We start from the raw sequence: 22,225 nt of genomic DNA, 5'->3' as shown, positions 1-22,225 counted from the left end.
TGTTTCCGCGAAAAAATACCCACAAGACCGGCGAGAAATCCTACGCTATGTCGTGTATCCATCTTACAGTTCTCTTTGACCTTGCTTCTTCAGCGGCTGCCTTTCCTCCCTCTTTAGCCGCTCTTCTTTAGCACCTCTGTTCCGCATCTCTCCCAGGCATCCCAGCCGGTCAGCAGTGAGGTAGTCATCATGACCGCGCCGGCGGTGGCCGGATGCAATGAGAGCCAGCCGATGTTGGTTCCGGACAAGAGGATGTCGAGACCGTCGGCAAGCGCGTGGCGGAAGATAAAGGCGGCACGGGCCCGAAGGCGGCGGCGCCAGGCGCGGCGCTGGTTGAGATGGGCACGTGCGATGCGGCGCAGACGGGCCTGCTCTCTGGAGATGTCGTCGGACAGGGCGGCGGGATCGTCGATCATGTCGCTGCCCACCGGCAGCGGGCTCTCTTGAGCCGGCTCTTCGATCGGCACCTCGGAAAGCGGCAGCTCCTTGGTCAGGCGGCTGAGTCGCAGCAGCCCTGACGCCAGGTTGCAGGCCAGCGACAGGAACCAGAAGCGCTGCGACTCGATGATGAGGCGACCGGCAGTCTCGGGCCCCCAGGCCGACAGCCCGTCGATGTTGAGGTTATCCGGCAGGGTGACAAGCTCGAGGAGGAGGTGCATGCCGTGGAAGGCGCGTCCAAAGGCGCTGAGCCAGGGTGGAAGGACGCTTCTGAGGCTCTCGTGGCTCTTTCGGTTCGTGTGGCTGTGGCATTTGTGGTCCTGGTGACTCCCTGACTTCTCGTCGGTCTTTTTGGCTTCCCCGTCTTCCGTCGCTTCTCTCGCCTCCTTTTCAGGCCCCTTGACTGCCACGGCGACGTTTGGCAGCAGCAGCAGCTCGCCGAACAGCCGATGTGCCATCTGGAAGCTCTCGGCGGTGCGGAAGATGCGGAAGTAACGCCGTACAATGTTCACCTGGTCGCGCAGGCCGACAAAGACGTGTTGGTACTGCGCCAGAACGAGACCGTACTTTGCTGGGTCTGTTGCCGTTGCCGTTGCCGTTCCCAGAGCCGGGCTGAGGACGGCGACGAGACATCCCAACAGCGTCGGGCTGCTGACGGTGAGCATCAGCACAGACTGCCAGAAACGAAGTATGCGCTCGAGCCCGACTGCACCCGGAGCAAAAGGAGTTAGCAATGGTCCAGACAAAAAGGCAGCGGCTCAAGGGGGCCGTGAGGGCATCGCAGGCTGAAACACACCGACATCGGTCGCGAAGCGGATGATATGGTCCAGCGACATGGCTGGGGAATTTCAAAGACGGTGCGCGTGCCGACGATGTAGACGAGCGCCTTCCTTTGCTCTGCTCTACTACGTGCTTGAAGCTGCGTACTGCCGTGTGTTTGATGTGCGGGTGGGTGCCAAGAACCAGAGATTACTAATTGCTGAAAGCGGTTAGTCTTGCGTCGCGGTGTTACGAGTAATATTACTTGTAATGCCAGAACCGCTCGTAGACGTAAGACACGACGACATGGACATCTGCTCGTCAGGGAGAAAAGGAGTAAGACACAGTTTGCTCAAGCGCAATATACAAGTATTTTTTGTCGTTGCTGTTATATGTTCTCCTCGTTCTCTGACCCAGTCTATTATGACTAACCCCTGGCCGTCCTCTGCTGCCTGCACTCTGCTGTTCTACTGACCGGGCGCGACCAGGTGACCCTGTTTCCGGGTGTCGTGTGGCCAGCCGCCAGCCAGCGGGACGCCGCCGTTCTCTGCCGCAAACTTCTGCATCCGGGCCTCCAGCTCGGGCCGGAAGTGGCGGATGAGGCCCTGGATGGGCCATGCGAAAGCCTCGCCAAGAGCTGTGATGTTAGAGAAAGGAAGAGAGAAAGGGAGAGAAAAAAAACACGAAAAAAAACACGAAAAACCTACCACAGATGGTGTGTCCCTCGACCTGCTTCGTCAGCTCCTGCAGCATGTCGATCTCGCGCTCGCGACCCATGCCCTTCTCGAAGCGGCTCATGATCTGCTCGGTCCACTTGCTGCCCTCGCGGCAGGGCGTGCACTGGCCGCACGACTCGTGGCGGTAGAAGTGGCTGAGACGGCTGATGGCGCGCACGACGTCGGTGCTCTTGTCCATGACGATGACGGCAGCGGTGCCGAGGCCTGACTGGCTGTCCTTGAGGGCGTCAAAGTCCATCAGCTGGTCCTCGCACATGCTCTTCGGCAGGATGGGCGTAGACGAGCCGCCGGGAATGACGGCCAGCAGTTTGTCCCAGCCGCCGCGCACGCCGCCGCAGTGGCGGTCGATCAGCTCGCGTAGCGGAATGGACATCTCCTCCTCGACCGTGCACGGGTTGTTGACGTGGCCGCTAATGCAGAACAGTTTGGTGCCCTGGTTGCGCTCACGACCAAAGCCGGCGAACCAGGCGCCGCCACGACGGCAGATGGTCGGCGCCACCGCCACCGTCTCCACGTTGGTCACTGTCGACGGGCAGCCAAAGACACCGACGGCCGCCGGGAAGGGCGGCTTGAGCCGCGGCTTGCCCGGCTTGCCCTCGATCGACTCGATCAGCGACGTCTCCTCGCCGCAGACGTAGGCGCCAGCACCGCGGTGGATGAACACGTCAAAGTCGTAGCCCGAGCCGCAGGCGTTCTTGCCAATCAGGCCCTCGGCATACGCCTCGTTGATGGCTGCCTGCAGCACCTCGGCCTCGTACACAAACTCGCCGCGGATGTAGATGTAGGCGGCCGTGGCGTTCATGGCCCGACCAGCGATCAGACAGCCTTCGACCAGCTTATGCGGGTCCTTGCGCATAATCTCGCGGTCCTTGCAGGTGCCCGGCTCACCCTCGTCGGCATTGACCACCAGATAGCGAGGCTTGTTGTCCTTGTCCCAGTCCTTAAAGTTCATAAACGACTGGACCATTAGCGGGGAGAGAACACACGATGGGGAAGGAGATAGTGGGACAAGGCCAGCTGGCCCAACCTTATACACACCCATTTCAGACCCGAGGGAAAACCAGCACCGCCGCGGCCGCGCAGACCGGACGCCTTGACCTCGCTGATGATCCATTCGTGGCCTTTGAGCAGAATCTCCTTGGTCTTGTGCCAGTCGCCCATCTTGCGGGCGTGCTTCAGGTCGGGCGGGTAGCGGCTGTAGAGGTTCTGGAAAATGCGGTCTTGGTCCTTGAGTCCGCCATACGTCCGCTTTGGCGGCGCGGCGTCCTGGACCGTGGCAAAGGCCCGCCTTGACGACGGATGTCTTGAAGCAGATCTGAAGGCGGAGGCGGGAGAGGAGGAGGCCGTCGATGAGGCCGACACTGTTGCGGACGATCCCGGCGATGAGACACACACGCGGGCGAGCGTCTGGGCCGACGCCTTGGAAGGGCCGGCCGCTGCGCTGCGGGACAGCAGCATGGCGTGCGAGATGCGGATGAGCAGGTCAATAGGAACGGGGTCTGGTCGGCGGCTCGATCGAGCGGTGGTGGAGGCTCAATTGCCAACGGCGATGTGGAGGGCGTCAATCTTCGTCCCGAGGGATTTGGCGGACGGCTTTGGTTTTTTTGGGGTGGACGGGCCTTCGTGGAGAATCGGAAAAGCTGCCTGTCTCGCCAATTTTGTCACGTGACAATTCCGGTGGAGACCCGCACGCCCAATCAGAGAGCCGCGAAAGCTAATACGGCAGAGGAGCATGTTCTCGGCGACGGATCCGTGCCAGTGACAGCACTGCCGTCTGGATGCTGGCCCACTCGGTACTGTAGATTTCGGGCGGCCATGTGATGTATTCTAAATACAATTTGACAAGGAATGGCGGTGGCAATGGTAGCAGTGGTGATTGGGACACATCTACGGACGGACGGATGCCAGATCTTCCATCACTTGCAAACAGCTCCACGATTGAAACCGACTTGCTTCTATGAAAACACACCGGAATACCATATCTCAAAAAGCATGCGAGTGCCACAGCCTGTCCATTGTCAGACGTCCGAGCATGGCTCTGCCGGCCGACTGTCTGGCACGACCGAGGGAGTAAAAGTGGAGATTCTGCATATTCGACTTCTGATTGGTTGATAACTGGACGCGGTGAGCAGACAGCTTTGGGAGTCTTTGCAGCGAAGCTCCAGCTGTCGACCAGGCCGGGCCTTGTCTGCCGCCGACTGGCTGGGACAGGCACGACTGCCATCGACAGCCGACGAACGAACCGCACAACGAACTGACCAGGCTCTCGACCATGTCCAAGCGTCCGTCTGCGCTGCCAGCGGCGCCGCCCACGCCGGTTGTCTTTGTCGGCACCAGCAGCGACGGCACGCAGAGCGCGGCCGTGACGGTGGTGCTGGCCGACGCCGTGGCCATTGCCGGCACGTTTCCGGTGACCTTTGCGAGCGACAGCGTGGTGCATCCGCGGGCCCGGCTGGACGCCCGAGCCGGGCCCCTCAACATTGGGCGGCGCTGCATCATCGAGGAGCGGGCCACCCTGGGCGGCGGACCACCGTCTGAGAGGGGAGCCTCCACGACGGTAACGCTGCAGGATTGCGTGTCGGTCGAGACGGGTGCGCAGGTCGAGGCCGGCGCCACGATTGGCAGCGGAACCGTCGTGGGAGCCCGCAGCATCGTTGGCAGAGGAGCCGTCATCGGACAGGTGAGAGGGGCAGAGCATGCCGAGAGAGCCGAGACCACAGAAGAACACGCTGCTGACCCGCTTCTGACTGCTTCAGTATTGCACTTTGGCGCCCCGCTCCGTCATCGCCCCCGGCACTCGCCTCCCTGACTACTCCGTCGTCTTCGGCAACGGACGGCGCCGTCGCGACGATCGTCCAGCGGCGGCCGAGTCTCGCCAGCGGCTGCAGACCCGACGCATCGAGGTGCTGCGCAAGCTGATCCCCAACATGCGCGACAAGTACAGGAGTTGAAGTGCGTACGTGCGTACGTGTGTGTGGTGTGGTGTACTATTGGCGTCTGATGAGCTATTCAAACAATGCACACTCAACACGTCCTAAAGACCGCCTGCATTACCACCGGGCCTGTCATTCTATGTGCCCAAAGATGCGTCCTCCCGATGCGCCGTGCCTGTCCCAATGCCTGTTCCTGATGCTGCGGTTCCGCTAAAAGGGTCCCCAAACGCCGTCACGTCGTCACGTGATATGCCGTCTCTTACAGATACTGTGCCTTCATCCACTCGCTCGTGCCCAGGCCCAGGTTCAATCCGTTGGCCGCCCACCAACGCCGCACCGTCGTCTGGTCGCCCAGCGCATCCTCAAGCGCCTCCTCAATGTCCATGATGCGGTACTCGACCTGCTTGGCCCGCCGTCCGCCCATTCCCGGCAGCTCGCCATGCGCATAGGCCCGCCACCAGTCCAGCACGCCGATGTGTGAATACATCGTCGGCTCGACCAGGATCAGCGGCCCAAACACGAGCTTGCCGTCGCCACGCAGCTCGCGCCACAGCTCCAGCACCGCCACCTGGCCCCAGCGTGACGCCACCTTGCACACCGCGTCCTGGTGGCCTGGGTTGATCCGTGGTGGCCCTCCACCGCCTTCATCCTCGTCCTCACGTCCCTGCTCCTCCCACCAGCGCAGCACGTTGACCCGGCCGTACTGCGCCGCGCAGATCAACGACCGCCCCGGCCGCGCAATGATCGGCTGCGCTGCCGCCCCGCCCACCAGCGACGCCTGCCGCCACCACTCTAATACCTGCACGTGACCTCGAGCGCTCGCCTGTTCCATCGCTGCCTCTGTGTACTTGAGCGGCAGCCCCGACCGCCGCCACCACTCCAGCACGTGCACGTAGCCATTCTTGGACGCTCCGTCCAGCGCCTCTGCGTCGTACTGCTTCTCCAGGAACGACGGCGACCGTGCCCACCAGTCCAGGATGTCGGTCCGCCCAAAATATGCCGACGCCTTGGTCGGCACCGTCTTGCCGTCGAAGCTGCGAAACACCAGCGGGCAGTGTGCCTCGATGTGAGCCAGCACGTTCGTCAGCGAAAACTTGAAGATCAACCGGATTGCCAGTGCCGACAAATCCGCCACCGTTGCCGCCGGCGCCTGTGCCAGCTTCGCGCAGATTCGATCCGTGTCGGCCGTCAGCAGCGTCCACTCGAGCTCGTGCATAAACACCTGCTGTGCGTCTGTCGTGTCTCGCGGCTGCGTCCGCCACCCGTGCCAAGTCGGCATTGGCAGGTGCGTGAACACGTTGAGCGCCTGTGCCAGCTCCCAATCGTCCGCGTACTCCAGGATCATCGTCCACACTTCTGGCGGCAGTCGCCGCACCTGTCGTGGCCGCTGTGGCCGCGCATCCGCGCCCCCATCGCCCACGTTGTCCCTATCGCTCGAGTTGCCGCCAGGTCGGTGCAGCGGGCTCGAGCTGCCGCTGCCGCTGCCGTTTCCGCCTGCCAGCAGCAGCGATCCGTGTCCGCTCAGCAGCCCTGCTGCTACATCGACATCGTGGCCCAGCGACAGCAGGTCTGCCTGGTTCTTGATGATGCCGATCAGGTCCGCGAACCCGTGCCACTCCACCACCCTCTTGCGCTGCTGTGGTTGGTGTTGGCCGCCCGCAAACGCTGCTGCTGCTGCTGACGCCGCTGCCGCTGCCGCCGCCACATTGTCGAGCCCGACCATGCTACTGCTCATGCTGCTGTTGCCGCTGTTGGCCGCGCTGGTCATCCCCATGTTGCTGCTGCTCCGGCCTGGCGGCGGCGTCGATGGCAGCTGGTAGTAGTGCCACAGGATCGGCGGCAGCACCCGCACCCAGTGCCACTTGCGGTGCAGCTTGCTGATCTGTCGCTTTGTCACCGGGTTCTCCCACATGTGTGTCGACATGCCCGGCACCAGCAGGATCCGCTTCGATGCGTCCCAGCTGCGCAGCAACTCCAGAAGCAGCGTGTCCGTCACGCCTGCCATCATCTTGGCCATGTGGTCCGCGTCGATTGGCGCCAACACCAGCAGGTCTGCCCATGCAACGAGGTCAAACGCCTGCTTGCGCGCGCACTCAATGTCGCGCGCCACGTCGCCCGCGCTGAGCGAACTGCTGCTGCTGTTGCCAATCACGCACCCGCTGCCGCGATCGTGTCGTCGTAGGCTCCGGTTTTCGTGCGTCGGAAACTCCTGCGCCAGCCGATGCGTCAGGTCGTCGACAATCACCCGAATCGAGATCTTGGGCTCCTTGGAGAGCCGTACCGCAATGGCCTGTGCATAGGCCACCTCCTTCGGGCCATTGGCTGCCACTAGAAGTTTGAGCCGGGGTGAGTGTGGCATCTCGTAAAAGGACGTCGTCGACGACGTCTTGGGGAGGAATCGCACAAATGGAGGTGGCGGTTCGTCCGACGAGATATCCATAGTGAAGTGTGCGTTGTGTGTTGGTTGATAATATTTCTCTGTTTCGTGAACCTGTCGGGGGTTGGTGATAGAGAAGTGAGAGCCCAACAAAAGTCGGACAGGACAGGGTGACGGCTGATTTAATAGGAGGGCCAGCAGAATCGGTCAATGAAGTAATACGTTACATGCACTGCATATGCGTGTGGTCAAACGTCCGATCAAAGAGTCGGTGTGTGTATGTTGAATGGCAGCCTTTCCCTTTCGAATCACCATGGCTTATCGCTGGCTACGCTCGGCTGTCAGTCCCTTTCCACGTCTATGCCGACTAATTTTGATTTTTTTTACTCCGTACTACATACGTACTTCATTTCGGCTGGTTCCTGCTAAATATGCCCCCCCTCCTACATGCATAGCTGTGACGACAGTTGCATAGCGCGCCACCGCCTGATCTAAACGGCGCTCTTGCCCCACTTACGGCACCCAGTCATCATATTGTGGCCCAAACACGGCCGGAAGGCTGCGCCAATCAGCGCCGGCTCGGCCGCTCGCCTGCTTACCACGAGATCTCCTGATGCTTAGTCATCTTCAACATGGCCCCAGCACGGCGAAAAACCAGGCGAGCATCGTCCGAAACGCGCTTGTGAACCGAGTGCAGGATTCCTAAGTGTATGTCATGTGGAGAACAGCTGACGGGTATCATCTGCCTGCTAGATACGAGTTAGATATCCTACATACATACGGAGTAGTACGGAGTAGGACTCGGGCCTCCTTAGCTCTGCTCCACCCGCGCAGTCATCGTGTCGAATGTCGAAAGATCCAGCGGCACGCGCTCGCCCATCCAGATGGCACGCTGGGTATGGTTGCGACGTTCGATGGCAACCTCAGTGACCGAGCGACCACGGCTCTCACCCACTTCATCACCCTCGGTGCCCTCGGTGGTGTTGGGGTGCACAAGCGCTGACAGGGGGCCTCGCCAGATGGCCAGCCAGGGGATGAACGCGCCGAACTGGGCCGGCGTGAAGAGGTTAACCTCGAACATGGCTACCGGGTGGGGACCGAGAGGACGGTCCCAGAGCTGGTAGATACGCAGTTCGGGGACTGGGAAATGAAACACAGATCAGCAAGTGAAGGTGACTCTCCATTGGTCCTTCTCTTTGACTTACACTCTCGCCGGATCCGCTCCCAGAGAGCATGGGCATAGGCCTTGTGGGCCTCATTGTTCTGGTAGTAGTAAATGTGGACGTCGCTAGACGTTGTCAGCAGAGAAGCGGATAGAGTGAAACAGAGGGATTCTTTCTCACAAGCCACCCCGTTTGCCTTTGTCGAGCGGGTCGACAAAGGCGTCGTAGGCCGGGCTGCGCCGCTCGGCTGGTGCGTTTTTGAAGCTTTTGCCATCCTCAGCGCGCTCCTCGCTCAGCGGTGGAAGGCCCTCGTAGCCGGCCAGTGGCGACACGTAGGACGAGACCGGTGGGTTGAGGTAGTCGGTACCAGACATATTGGTAGGCTGTAAAGGGTTTGTGGCCGAGCTGGCTGCGGTGTCGTGAGCAATAGAGGATCGCAGCATCCTCTAATAATATGTGGTGCTGCCAAGATATATCACGATTACGTGATGGCCGATTTGTCAGCAGAGCCGACGACTCGGCCGACTTGGCTTGCAAAATCAGCTAGTCAGTATGACCCCATCTTCCTGTAATAGGCGATCCGGTCGTTCGGCCGGAGTAGTCTTTCGTCCAGTGACCGCCTAGCCCTCACATTTCTGTTCCCCGGTCCGATCCTGTAATGCTTAATGCAATGAATAAGACGGCTGTCCTTCGAAAAGTGCCAGGAAAGGTGACAGATGTCCCAGAAGCAGAGAGGCTCGCTTCTGATATTGAGTCGGATATGCGGCTTTCTGCTTATATAACTTCATACGTCGTAGCTTGCGGATCCGACCACTGTGCCGAATGGCTACGTATCAAAACTGGCTTCTGAACGCTGTGACGATGTGCACGTTTGCTTGAAATGCCGGTCGTGTGGCTCGCAACTAGCGGAGAGGCTGTTGCTGGAAACAGGAGCAACTCTGATGCACAAGCCCTGGGTGTGTAAAACAGTAGGCGCCACAGCTCGTCCGTAGATTGAAAAGGGCAATAATTTGATTTTTTTTCTTTGGACCCCTTCATTAGGTCTCTTTCAAGAACTAAAGGGTCTTCAGGATGAGATGGCCACTGAAATACGTTCAGTAGACAAGAAATGCTCGGCACAAAGCAGCCATCACCCACAATCAGGCGATTAAGCCACCAATGAGGGTCGAGCAGACGAATTAACAACTGGCTAGTATGGTCACACTGAAGTGTGGACAATCAAAGTTTGGCGGTGTTTTCGCTTGTTGGCACATTACGTCGTATATGATAAGTCGGCGAGTGATGGTAAATTGGAAGCGATGTGATGGGACCCCAACATGGCAACCAGACGATCTTTGCTATTTGACGGTCGAGAGAGGTGAGGCGCCACAGCCGAATCCGATTGGCGACCCACCGATTGGCGACCCAAGAGCTGCACTGCTGATCAGAGTCACAATATAGTTCACGAGGGGTCTCAAACCAAAAGTATTACTTGGCACTCTGCTCATGCATCTTGCCCATCATGAGAAACTGGGTTATGACTATATTAAAGGTGAAGGGGTATACAAAGCGTACACCAAGCGTACATCGAGTCGTTTCGACAGGTAGCTGGCCTTATTAATATCATGTCAGCCAGTATTCAAACACATCATGTCAGGAAGAACTTTCCTAGATCTTGATTACGTGGAGAGCTAAAGCAGTGGAAAAATGTCCTACTGTTTTGACTCGTTGAAGAAAAAACTCGTCACATTTCTAGTGCGGCGTCAGATTCTGAACGTACACACTAAAGAAGACATATACAGGGGCCTCATGCGTGAGGCCTGTCTAATATGTAGCATTGTCGCACTGGGGTGCCTGGTCATGCACGATGCCGATATGTCGGCAATAGATCACGCAGGTGTGCCTCCGCTTTTTTATGCGTGCTCGGTTTCAAAGGGTGTGCGGAAGATCACTGATATGCTGACGCCATTTGTTGTGAGAATATCGGCCATGCAGATACAGTAAGGTGTACTTGGCTTGCGGGTAGGAGCTGTCAGATAATTTCTGTCAAGAGAAGTTGATCTCCCATGTAAGCCAGGAAAAATCACGGAGAGATCAAAGAGAGGCAGTTTTCTCTTGACGACAAGAAAGCTTGCAAGAAAAGGAAAGCCCTATATGAGATGAAAGAAGCATTATTAGCTATCGCTCTGTCATGGATGCCAAATGATTCCTTAAATTGCGTAGAACTTCCGCTGTTGTTATCCGTTGTAAAGGGCAAATGGATAAGGATACAAACCCAGTGGCATGCTTTCAGATGCACAGACAAAGATTACCGAATTTGGTACAGTACGGACACCAGTGCTGGATTTGTGAGAAATGATACTGCTGTTCATTGTCGTGCCTACGTCGTACCGCTGTAAGCTGGCCGGGCTAGAGCTTGAACGCGAAAGAGTATACTCAGCGATGATCGGATACTACTTTGCAGCGGAACACATATTCGGAAATGACCAATAATTGTATGAGGAAAATTGAGATCATCGCAGAAGCAGGCCAAGTCTCGCGGCATGTAGGCGATGGGCGAACACAGGCCTCTGGACAGAAAAACCACACATTGAAATATAGGTTCGCGTTTATTGAGATGCTGGAGCCAAGTGGCTAAGAGAGAGATGAAATTTGTAACACTTGTACATGTTTGGCAACCCAAACCGGCAAGAGCGGGAATTGCGAAAGGAGAAAGAACGATTCCGCAGGGGATGATCAGATGGAAGCCCAGAAACACGTGAACTTGAATTCATACCATGCTATACTATTTTTTTCATTTTCACCCGCTCCCCTAAAGTCGTGTTCTCCCCAACTTGATACAATGGGTTCAAACAGCAGACTGCACTCCGTAAAGAAGCAGGAACCAGTACTTCGTACATTCCAGGTACATAGGTCTTGCAGGTGTGGTTACAGGGTCCGGCGAGCGCGAGGGCACGCACCACCTTGGGGGAGCATAAGCCGATGGCATCTGAGAGCATACGAGTCTGGGGGCCAGACACATGGGAAATAATATCCCGACTATCGAATCTCAGGGGAAGAGCCCCGAACTATAGAACCTATACCCTCGGCAGATGGGCGGCCCTTTCGGGGCTTAAGATCAGGCGAAAAAATGCTATCTGAAGATACATAATCAGATCTGGAAACAGGCAAAGTCTCGAAGTAGGGGTATTCTCTCCTTTATTCACACCACTGTCCAAGATGGATTGCCATTTTGGGACAAGTACCGAGTACTCGTCCTCGTATCTTGCACATGTCTACGAGTACCCGTCACCATCCTTGAAGGTTCGCAGCTGGTGGATCTGAAGAGCACGGGCAGTGATCAATGATGATGTGTTTGTTGACCGCTGCTGTTGTCAGCCTCGGTAACCACGACAGCATGGGAATACATGGCGAATTGCCGGACGCAAAGAGCAGCTCGGTTTTTTGTCTAGGACTCTGGCCAGACTCAGTTAAGATACCTACGCGTACGAATACTCGTACTTGTATACACGTACTCGTATACATTGGTATGCTCGGAAGCTTGGCAAGGTGGCGAAACCCGTTATGATTCAGTCGTATACCGGTCGGCAAATCGGGGCATCAGGTGTTATTTACGTGTTATCACGAGTTGCTTACTTTTCAGTGGGACAGACGGCTGGACACAAGTTTCATCAATATACCCCGTACTGTGTTTTATTTTATTCAAACTGGCGAATACCACCACCCTTCAAAAGGGGCTTTAATAAGGGCAATACAAAAAGGCGTCTCGACAATTCATAACGGCCGCCATATCGGCCGCTTCGGCGACCGGATTGGGACTTTGGGCCTGGCCCGGTTAGTAGACATTACGCGATCGGTGATCTGGCCCGCAGCCTCCAGAGGCGTGGGTAGTGTTGCTTGGAATACTCCGAATTCTTTGTTCCATCGGCCAGGGCTGCCGGGCACTCCCCACTGAGACAGTTCCGGCCATTTTTGCATGTTCGCTGATCGGCTGACAAAGCCATCATACTCTTGGAACGGCTCAAGAACCGGAGCCAGCAACTCCGGGTCGTCGGGCACACCGGCTAGCCAGGAGCGGATTCGCATCTCCTTGGACAAGGGAATGTAGCCGTTGTAATTAGCCCTCATGATGCTGTTCGTGGAAATTAGCTTGTATAGGAGACGTGTAAGAAAGAAGGGTAGGGGAAATGGTTTCTGTATGGCTGCGTTCTGGTCAGTTGGGAGTTGCGATGTGAAGAGATGTTGATGACTATGTTGAAGCAAATCCAGCCCTGGGTAGTGCGTCCACGGTTTCTATATAGGTGCAGCCCGTGGACAATGAACTAGCCATGTCTTGTTCATGAACAATTGGAACATCATCTTTGACAACCTGGGCCATTGTGCGCGTTCGAACCCTTTTATACAACCCCTTGTCTACCCTTTGTCTCTCTGAATTTGCTCTTTCATGTTCATTGCGTCAATGCAAGCATCCGCCAGACAAAGACTTCCACCGCCTTTAAAATACCACATTCCTTGAACACAGACAAGCATAAATATCTCCTCTTTCCCAATGCCCTGTCCATCATGCTACCGAAACCATTCTCATCCATATCCCGCCGGCACAAAGTCATCTGCCCCACCGCAGCCCTGCCCCCCAAGTGCCCCTTTCAACTGGACTGACTGTTCGTGAGACAGATATACAGATATACATACTCCCTGGCGTCCACTAGTGCAGAACAGACATCACAGCGGAACTATTTTAGGTATGTCTCATCACTCTTATTCCGCGCTGTCTCACAGCGGCTCTCACCGTCACTACACTAGCTCTCACGATCACAGCCAATACCAGTCTCCGCGGTACATTCACACTTATGATAACTCTGGCAACTGCGCAGCTACCACCTTTCCCGAGAATGTGGCGTCCACTCCTTGGGCTGCATGGCATCAAATAGGCGATGCCCGGACCGGTAATCATGGCCGCAGTAACAACAGCCGCAACCACTCCGATGGCCATCATAGACCTCCTGCTTTGGCCACCCCTTATGATCGGTACCGCATATGCAAGTCGACTTCAACTCCATACAGCCGCAACGGCCACGAGCTGACCTCAGGGCATCACAGTCAAAACAGCTACCTTCCCTCACAGAGAGTGCACACTGCTGCTGTCGCTGTTGCTTACCAATGCCATAGCAGCAGCAGCAGCAGCAGCAGTGACGAAGATCACTACGACGACTGGGAGAAAGAAGATGATAGAGAGCTCTTGAACCAATCGCCAGTATTCTCCCAGCCTCATCACAGTCACGACAATAGCGATGGTGAGTGCATCTCCGATTTCCACTATCCTGTTCCCTCCCCTTTCCCAGGCTCTCCCTCTTGGTCTGTCTCAACGGCCCGTAACTTCAAACAGGGTAATCTCGAGCAGACCTGGTATGAAGGCCGGGCCATGGTCCAAACCCGAACCTCAGATCGTATCCACGACCGTCTGCATCTCCATCCCGGCGTTATTTTCAGCACCGCCCATCACACCGCCAACTACGAGTCCAATTTTCTGCGGCCTGACGCTACCATTGCCTATGATGACCCCCACCGCACCTCCACCGCTTTTGGGGTTGTCTTCAGTAAGTACCGCAAATTTGTCGTCCTGCGCTCCTTTGGGCTAGGCGTCCTTTGCTTGCCCATCTATTCACACAACGGCACAGGCCTTGCCCACAAGCTTAACGGGGAAGAGTACATGGCCATCCGCGACAGCCGCGACAGTCGTGACAGGGAATCTGTCGACTCCGGGGCCGAGTCCACGAGCGAGTCCCAATTCGATCCCGAGTCCGGCCGCGAGTGCGTTGTGGCCCACATGAACCAGCTTCACGACGGGAGCCCCCGGTCAGTACTGTCGGCCGAATCTGCTATTTTTCTAGCCGAACCGGTCCTGTTCCGCTTCAATACACACCTTACCATAGAGGGCTGCCTACCGGTGGACGATGTCTCACGCTTGCAGGCCCTCTTCCGCTCCTTTTTCTAAAATAGGTAGGAGGGGTTCTACTCCAGATATACATAGTACCAATCCTTCCATTTCATGCATCATGCTTTATTTCGAGAACAGTCCCTCATATACATTCTGTTTTAGGCCAGGAATCAATACAAACGGTATTAACACGCGCATATGCCTGCCTTGATTAGTGGTGATTCCGTCTTATACGCCATAGAACGTGGCTACGCATCCACAATCTTGAGACCTGGAGTTTGGTTGACTATTGCAGCACTCTGCACTACGGCGATCAAGCCTGTCAATGTCATGCTCAAGACCCACCTCCCGAGTTCTCCTGCTGCTGGACCCTGCCGATTCAATGTTCTAGAACGGACGGCAAATTGTCTCTTCCGCTTTAGCGGTGGAGGTTGAGCCGTACGGAGAAAGACAACGCTGGTGGTAATTTATGAGCGATTATGCCTGCCCCTGGTCCATACATGAGGAATAGCTCGTCGAGGATGTGTCTGTCAGCCCATGTTCGCGATATGAAGATTCGGGGAAGAGCCTGCACAAGCAACGCGTAATGGTATACAAGTAGTTGTGCTAACAACGGTGTTATCGTGCTCAGTATCAATAAACATTGCCACGAGCCTGCAGGATCCACGCTCGCTATTCTGGTGGCACTAAGGATGCGAGGACGTAGTTTCACCCTTGGCCAGAGGCGGTAGGGAATAACAACCGCTAACAGAAGGGAGCTAGCGTAGTTGCTACGACGTATCTTATAACCAGACAGCGGTGACCGTTGCTTTTCGCTCAGTGCAAAGCAGCCATGTCTGTAATACTCCATAGCTGGCTGGAGCCATGTATCTAAGGAAGCGGATGCATCGCTTGTCTGGCGTGCATTGCTTTTTCATAGTCTAGTTTTCGCCCTGCTTTTGACTCCCACTGGACGTCGGTTGCTAGTTATAGTGCATTAGTGTGAAGGTCGAACGGAGAGTTGCGGCACACGTAACGGAAAAGGACCCGTTGTTGGTCGCGACAGCCCTATGGAGAGGCCCTTGAAACAGGCCACACCTTATTATTGGCTGTCGTCCGGTCAGAGAGCAGCAGCAAAGGCCGAGGTGCATATTACGGGAGTGCTCGCAAGAGCAAGCCATTGCCATTATAATCGAGCTTCCGTCCTGCGTCGTATAGGAGATGCAACTGCAAAAGGAGTCCGTGTTTCTGGTAACGCGCCCATACAACTCCGTATCGCCTGGGGGCCGTATTTTTGTGAGGCCGGCAGATTATTATTATCAGTGGATCCGGCTGGGGCGTCGATCACTGGCGAAAAGCGCAGGCACGAGGCAGAAAGTGACACGGGGCATGGGAAAGCACGAAACGACTACCTTTGCTCTCAACAACGTGCGCATGGCAAGGAAGGACTACCGAGAAGGCTATCACGATCATCAACCCAACAATTCCGTAATAGGTTGTGTTGCAATTGAAGAAACCAGGGAAAACCCCTCGGCCACACAAGCACAGTCCACACGCTACTTTTTGGCGGATGGTCTGGCTCGCTGGCGATTGTACGATTCCCCTCCGTAAGCCTGGTAGAGTGGCCTGATTTTGCCGTCTTCGCTACAATTGCTGCACCACCCTTTACCTACCCTCCCCGGACTTGGATGGCAAGTATCAGGCCATCTTCCCAATTGTTTTTTTTTTGCTGCCAATTGCTAAACCCCTGTTCCCAATCGCAATTGCGCCCTCCTCTGCTCCTTTTTTCCTCCTTCCTCTCTCTTCCTCCCATCCCAGTCGGACAGACGTTTCTCCTTCACGATCCGCACTCCACCCCCAACCTTCCTACTCCCAGGCTCTGTTCGTACTCTAACTCCGTACTCCTGCTGTACTCTGTACCTGTGTCGCCTTACGATTTCACCTCTCGGACCTCACGCGTCTGTCCATTTTCGCCCACGGGCCCATCTTCCCTTCCCTATACGATCCTGCAAAATAATAACTAGTCGTCCCTACCGCCGGCCTATAGACCAATGTCCCTGTGACATTTTTCGGCCACTCCCGCACGTCAGAGGCGCCCGTTGTTCTTACCGGCTTTCTGCTTGTCTCGCTGCTCAAGCAACTGCCTACCTCCTTTTTTCGGGGCGAATCTTTCTCTCTCCCCTTTTCGGACAGGTCGCTCTACCTGTGCCTTCCATCGCTGCCGTCTGCCAGCCGATCTGTCGTTTCTACCGCATCCCTTATTCTCGCCTTTTTTCCCCAAACAAACTCTTGTCTTCTCCCCCTCCAAAAGTGTTCCCGATCGGGTTTCCGAATCCATTGTCCGTCGGTGTATTCTTTGCTCTTTTGAGACTGGCTGGTTACGGCTTGTTGCAATTCAATTGTTTCTTACCTCTCCCAAGCCTCTCGTTTTCTCCCACCTTCGCCTCCTTTCCTCAGCCTGCCTCCGATACCTTGACCCCCCTCCCAATCTTCTTGTGCTTGCTATCTCTTCCTTCGCACACCAATTTATGCGACAGCTCTTAGCGACACCGGCAGCTAAAGGCCTACTGCACAAACCCGTCGCATTGCAGCGGTGTTACCGAAGTCTTCCATCACCAGCCAAAAAAGCACCTGACTTTTCCTGTCGCCACCTCTGCGCAAAGCAGATCCCACATCCGCCACCGTTTCCCAAACTCCCACCCTCAGCTTTTGTCAGTTATCGCGTTCTGGGCTAGTACCAGAGTTGTCTTAAGCCACCCGCTGCGGTCTCCACCAGTACAGACTGAGGATATCCCCTCCGCTGTCTTACTGTGGGGTGTTTTCTGCCGGAATTCGCCCTGAGGGGATTTTCTGTCTCCTGCATTTGGCGACCGGCCAGGCGCGTGTCCAATTGTCTCTGAATATCCCGGCTCCTTGTCTGAGACAGTCTTTCTTATCGCGAATACAACCTCCCGAGATCGATCTCACAGCTGGCCATCTCGACTCGGATTTTGTGCAACTGAGGCATCTCTTCTTGCGAACATCTTTCTTCTCTCAGGTCGGGATGTACAACTAAGCAAGTCGCCATGGACCCAAACCTTTTGAGAAATCTTGGCTACTTTTCCGTGCCAAATAACCAGGTACGCCGATCTGCCTCCTCATAGCACAAGGCATCTACGCGATGACTTCCACTGGCACTGGCAGATAGGGTATGATGATTGGAGAGACTCAACGTCTGAGCCCAGACGACATGAGACAAACATGCCACCCACTGTCGCCCTTTCAGCCGTTTCTATAATCGCACTGCCTGAAATCGCTCTTTTCTTGCTAACACTGTTATCAGACCCTCAACCCTGTTGACCAGTCTGGCAGCACATCCGCCCTAGGCTCGGCGCCATCACAGCCGCAGTCATTATGGGACGAGTCTGCCCTGGCGGCTGCCACCCTCGGCAGACCAAAAGATGCATCTCTATCGGGATCTCCTAGCATATCACTAGATTCCCTGGCTGCCTCCACACCTGGCTCGAATTTTAACCTCTTTAGCCCAATTATGCCATCTTCACCCATGTTCGGCCAGACTCCGCGGCCTGTTATCCCGCCTCGCAATCAGCGGACAAGGGAAGGCCACGACAAAAAAAGGTCGAGACTAAATACCGAGACTACACCTTTTGACTCGGTCGACTATTGGATACAGTTTGATGAAGAACAGCAGCAGCAGCAGCAGCAGAAGCAACTAGAGCAGCAGCAGCGGACCCAGCAGCAGCAGTTTCAGCAGCTACAGCAACAGCAACTGCAACTGCAACAGCAACAGCAACAGCAACAGCAACAAATACAGCAACAACAGCAGCAGCAGCGACAACAGCAGAAGCAGCAGCAGCAGCAGCAACAACAACAGCAACAACAACAGCAACAACAGCAGCAGCAGCAGAGCTTGGAGGAGCAGCAAAACGAGCAGGACGAACTGAAAAAGGAGCAGTTGAATGATGCGCTAGCTGAAGTTGACCTGGGTAGCTCTGGTTCCCTGTCACAGACAAAACCCCCTACACCACAGCGGTAAGCCTGGGCCCCGAAACAAAAACACGACCGAGCCTGGGGACAGACTATAAATTATGGTGTAAATCTAAGATCTAATGAACATACAGCTCTGCGACCTTGGTGTCTCAGACCCCATCCTCTGGACAGAAGAAACGAGAAGACAGCTTCGACGACAGTGCCCTCGACAAGGCGCTATCGGATGACGGATTCTCGTACTCGTCCATAAATCTTGCGGACCACATGTCCAAGATTGAATCGATGCCACCACCTGAGATACCGCCGAGGGAAGGACTGTATTCAACGCCCTTGAGCTGGGAAAGACCACAAATGGGACTTCGCCTCGACTCACTCATTAGCCTTCAAACGCCGAGCCTCAGCGACGATGAACAGCGGCGCCTGATTGCCATAGCCATGAACTCGGGCGCCACTCTGGGTGGCCTGGGTGGCAACATCAACGCGAACTTCGGCATGCAAGGAAATTTCTTGGGGCCAAGTCTGGGTTCGGGACTGGGTTCGAGACTGGGTTCGGGGCTGGGTCCAGTTTCTTTGAGCCAATTGTCGAATAGTTCTGGCAGCATGATGAACCCGATGATCACACCATCCAACTCCAGCACAGCCCCTCCGACCTCTCCAACACTAAACCCGAAGTCCGAGAAGGGAAAGGAAAGGGAACGGGAAAAGCCCAAGTCGGCTGACCGCACCGCCCACAACGATATTGAGCGGAAGTACCGTACCAACTTGAAGGACAAGATCGCTGAGCTGCGTGACGCCGTTCCAGCTCTTCGTACTATACCTGAAAATGCAATAGACGACGGAGATGACAGCAACCAACCAGGCCGGGGCCCCAAAGTCAGCAAGGTGAGTTTCGGGCTGCATGTTGGAGTATTGTGCCTTTCTCTTTATGGAACCGCGTACTGATTTATCTACAGGGTACGGTCCTAACGAAGGCAACTGACTACATACACTATTTGGAAAAAAAAAACAAGGCAATCATCCAGCAACACCAGGAGCTGTCACGGAGACTGCAGGCTTTTGAACAGCTTTTGAGTGCAGCCGCACAGCCTTCCTTCCAGATGCCGTACAGCCGAACGCTATTCGACCCCCGAGCATTCTGTTGATACTTACGCGGAAGTAACGAATCGCCCTCAGCTGCCTACTGTTTTCTTGATTTCATACATTGTTTTTTGCGAAGCGAATCAAGCCGGCTTCCTGGTATTACTGGATTACTGGAACATCCTAAACGCTCCTAATTTCACTGTACATTTTGAGTCTCTACTTTTGGTCAGGACGGAAGTCCATTGGGGTTGGGGCTCTCCCCGTTTCTTGTTCTCTTTTCGTTAATGGCGCTACGTATCTCAAGTACGTATAAATTCGGGTGGGAAAAAAAAGAATTAACGACAGAGGGCATTTGTCCCAACCGTCACGGTGTTTCGGGAACGCTGGCATATACTGTTTTGTATCGTGTGCTCGGCTAGATAATTGTTGTTCTCGGGCTTGAGAAGGGCAACCAAGTGTGGCAGAAATACACACGATGTTCTATGACAAAAGCACGAGAACAATTACTGATACGAGATTGAGCACGTGGCGCGTTATATCTCTGCAACCTCGCGTAGTGCCTCTATGTCGACGACCTCTTTGACTGCCTCCGTCGTGAGTATGTGAGGGTCCTCCTCGTCGACGCAGATGCTGTCCTCGATGCGAACGGCCAGGCCGCGGAAGTGGGCAGGCCAATGGGTGTCGTCGGGCACGTAGATGCCAGGCTCGATGGTGACGCAGTGTCCGGCACGCAGCGGGATGTGGCGCGGGTAGCTTGGGGTGTCATGGACGTCGAGGCCGACATAGTGGCCGACGTGGTGAGGGAAGAGCACGTTGAGGGCAGAGTCGCCGGAGCCGAGGTCGAAGCCGAGCTTAGTCAGCTCAGAGCGCAGGCCCTCGCTTGTGATGCGGTGAATCTGGTCGAGGGAGAGGCGGCCAGCAGCGCGGCACAGCGAGACGGACGAGCGCTGGACACGGAGCACAGCTTCGTAGAGATCGCGCTGGGGAGGAGAGAAGCGGCCGCTGACGGGCCAGGTGCGGGTGATGTCGGTGATGTAGGTGCCGTACTCGCCGCCAGCGTCGACTAGGACAGTCTCGCCGGAAGTGAGTGCGGCATTGTTGAGGACATAGTGGATAAGGCGGCCACGGGGACCTCCGGCGACGACGGGGACGTAGGCGATACCGTCGCCGCCGTCGCGGGTGAAGCCATGGGCGAGGAAGTTGGCGAGATCCTTTTCGCGGGTCCACGGCTGGCGCATGGCGTCGGTGAGAGCGCGGCCAGAGAGCTGGCCAGCCCGTCGCATGTTTGCGATCTCGGCGGAGCTCTTGAAAGCGCGCTGCTGGGCGACGACAGGAGCCAGCGGTAGCGTCCGGCCGAGGCCAGAGACAGCCTGCAGGATTGTAGCCACGCGCGACTGCGGCGGCGCATCGGTGTAGACGGTGCTCACGCCCTGTAGCAGCCGCGGCAGCACGGTCTCGGCGGCGTGGATGCTGGCCGTCTCGTCGGCGTTAAAGACGTCACGCGCGGCGTCGATGCCGCTCCAGGGACCGGCCCACTGCTCGGCGCGGGCGTCCTTGGGCCGGACCAAGAGCGAGAATTCACAGTCCTCGCGACCGGGGCCGGTCTTGCGCACGACGGCCAGTGCCTCCGGTTCGGAGAAGCCGGTCAGATAAAAAAAGTCGGATTCCTGGCGGAAGGGAAAGAAGACGGCACCGGAGCGGAACTTGATGTCGGCAGCAGGCAGCACGGCGGCCGAGTCGGCGGGCAGCCCGGCGGCAAGAGCACAACGACGCTCATAGTACTCCTGGGCCGAGATGCCGGGGGTGACTGGACGTCAGCGGGGTGTCAATGGACTGGACAGAGGACAGCAGAAAAACACTCACGCTCGCCTGCCTCCAGAAGGTGTGGATGTGTCTCGTGCACCGGCTGGCCAAAGAGCAGATCGGCTGCCGAGACAGAGGCGTACGACCTGTGGCTCGGCCGAGCACAGCTGCCCTTTCGCCTGGGATGGCACGGTGCTGACGAGATCAATCGGCTCTGGTGGAATTGCGCGCTGCACGGCCGACATTGCTGCTGCTGCTGCTGTGCAGCAGCACAGAGCGGAAGCGCCACGAACCGCCCCAGCTGCTGTAGACAGATTGCCGTCGGTCGGCGTATAGGCAGGGCGTGTTCCATGGCGGTGGTGTCGCGGATTCGATGTGTATCGCGATTTGCTATCGAGTAATAATACGGAGTACTTCGTTACGGCTTCAATTTTTTGGTCAGCGTCCGCAGTTAGCGGGGTTGACTCGCTCTTTCTTCCAGAACCGTTCCACTATCCTTCCGGTTTGGGCAAGCGGCTCCATGCAGGAAAGAAAAACATCGGGTGTTGCTACTGGTTGCCAGTTGGTCCGCGTCAGTGGCCCGAGCGCCCAAACCTTTCCTTACCGGGCATTATTATTGTTGACGGCGGACCAATCCGGGCACCGCCTAGGAGACGCCCTGAGAGCGCGTGGCCGTGGTGGGCGATGGAGGGAAGGTGCTTTTCTCACACACACAACCACCGACCGCTACGAGCACACACACCAAGAGCACCTCTTCCGTGTTCTGCACTACCACCACCTCTTTCCCTCACATCTTCCCCCTCATTCTCTCCTCACCGACCCTGCCTTCTGCTCTCCTCGTCCCAGCAAGGCGCTCTCGTCTCCCTTCTCGCCTCCCAATTCTCCTTTTCTCCCCCCCTGTACTGTCTTCGGCTCCCTGTGCTAATCAATGCCTCGGCGTGATTAAGCCCTGTTCCGCGTGCCTTTTTCGCTGGATCCTCTCGTTACCACCTTTGTTTTGCTCCTCTTTTCCCAAAGCTAGACAAAACACGCACCCGACCCATCTTTGG

At 56.2% G+C, this 22,225-nt stretch overlaps 9 protein-coding genes across 9 annotated transcripts; 3 read left to right on the top strand and 6 right to left on the bottom strand.

Moving 5' to 3' along the window:
- Window positions 1-113: 113 nt before the first annotated feature.
- CMQ_5962 (uncharacterized protein) lies at window positions 114-1,274 on the bottom strand (the record flags this gene model as incomplete). The annotated part of the gene is made up of 2 exons (XM_014315027.1): window positions 114-1,144; window positions 1,235-1,274. 2 exons carry the CDS (start codon window positions 1,272-1,274, stop codon window positions 114-116), a joined length of 1,071 nt encoding a protein of 356 aa, XP_014170502.1.
- Window positions 1,275-1,664: 390 nt separating this feature from the next.
- CMQ_6411 (NADH-ubiquinone oxidoreductase mitochondrial precursor) lies at window positions 1,665-3,392 on the bottom strand (the record flags this gene model as incomplete). Its single annotated transcript, XM_014315476.1, has 3 exons — window positions 1,665-1,834; window positions 1,905-2,892; window positions 2,973-3,392. The coding sequence occupies 3 exons, from the start codon at window positions 3,390-3,392 to the stop codon at window positions 1,665-1,667; spliced, it is 1,578 nt and encodes a 525-aa protein (XP_014170951.1).
- Window positions 3,393-4,206: 814 nt separating this feature from the next.
- CMQ_6099 (transferase hexapeptide domain containing protein) lies at window positions 4,207-4,885 on the top strand (the record flags this gene model as incomplete). Its single annotated transcript, XM_014315164.1, has 2 exons — window positions 4,207-4,614; window positions 4,691-4,885. 2 exons carry the CDS (start codon window positions 4,207-4,209, stop codon window positions 4,883-4,885), a joined length of 603 nt encoding a protein of 200 aa, XP_014170639.1.
- A 241-nt stretch (window positions 4,886-5,126) lies between these two features.
- Window positions 5,127-7,307, bottom strand: CMQ_6327 (uncharacterized protein; the record flags this gene model as incomplete). The annotated part of the gene is made up of 1 exon (XM_014315392.1): window positions 5,127-7,307. The coding sequence occupies one exon, from the start codon at window positions 7,305-7,307 to the stop codon at window positions 5,127-5,129; it is 2,181 nt and encodes a 726-aa protein (XP_014170867.1).
- A 748-nt stretch (window positions 7,308-8,055) lies between these two features.
- On the bottom strand, window positions 8,056-8,781 carry CMQ_6190 (uncharacterized protein; the record flags this gene model as incomplete). The annotated part of the gene is made up of 3 exons (XM_014315255.1): window positions 8,056-8,384; window positions 8,450-8,532; window positions 8,588-8,781. The coding sequence occupies 3 exons, from the start codon at window positions 8,779-8,781 to the stop codon at window positions 8,056-8,058; spliced, it is 606 nt and encodes a 201-aa protein (XP_014170730.1).
- A 3,379-nt stretch (window positions 8,782-12,160) lies between these two features.
- On the bottom strand, window positions 12,161-12,514 carry CMQ_6202 (uncharacterized protein; the record flags this gene model as incomplete). Its single annotated transcript, XM_014315267.1, has 1 exon — window positions 12,161-12,514. The coding sequence occupies one exon, from the start codon at window positions 12,512-12,514 to the stop codon at window positions 12,161-12,163; it is 354 nt and encodes a 117-aa protein (XP_014170742.1).
- Window positions 12,515-13,130: 616 nt separating this feature from the next.
- CMQ_6163 (uncharacterized protein) lies at window positions 13,131-14,381 on the top strand (the record flags this gene model as incomplete). Its single annotated transcript, XM_014315228.1, has 1 exon — window positions 13,131-14,381. One exon carries the CDS (start codon window positions 13,131-13,133, stop codon window positions 14,379-14,381), a length of 1,251 nt encoding a protein of 416 aa, XP_014170703.1.
- Window positions 14,382-17,368: 2,987 nt separating this feature from the next.
- Window positions 17,369-19,272, top strand: CMQ_6094 (helix-loop-helix DNA-binding domain containing protein; the record flags this gene model as incomplete). Its single annotated transcript, XM_014315159.1, has 5 exons — window positions 17,369-17,422; window positions 17,626-17,921; window positions 18,294-18,335; window positions 18,425-19,179; window positions 19,247-19,272. 5 exons carry the CDS (start codon window positions 17,369-17,371, stop codon window positions 19,270-19,272), a joined length of 1,173 nt encoding a protein of 390 aa, XP_014170634.1.
- A 634-nt stretch (window positions 19,273-19,906) lies between these two features.
- Window positions 19,907-21,528, bottom strand: CMQ_6462 (metallopeptidase; the record flags this gene model as incomplete). Its single annotated transcript, XM_014315527.1, has 2 exons — window positions 19,907-21,180; window positions 21,237-21,528. The coding sequence occupies 2 exons, from the start codon at window positions 21,526-21,528 to the stop codon at window positions 19,907-19,909; spliced, it is 1,566 nt and encodes a 521-aa protein (XP_014171002.1).
- Window positions 21,529-22,225: the final 697 nt, after the last annotated feature.

The sequence above is a fragment of the Grosmannia clavigera genome, assembly GCF_000143105.1.
Source record: "Grosmannia clavigera kw1407 unplaced genomic scaffold GCSC_167, whole genome shotgun sequence".
In the NCBI taxonomy this organism is placed as follows: Eukaryota; Fungi; Ascomycota; class Sordariomycetes; order Ophiostomatales; family Ophiostomataceae; genus Leptographium; species Leptographium clavigerum.
This window is presented reverse-complemented; position numbering and strand designations above follow the sequence as displayed.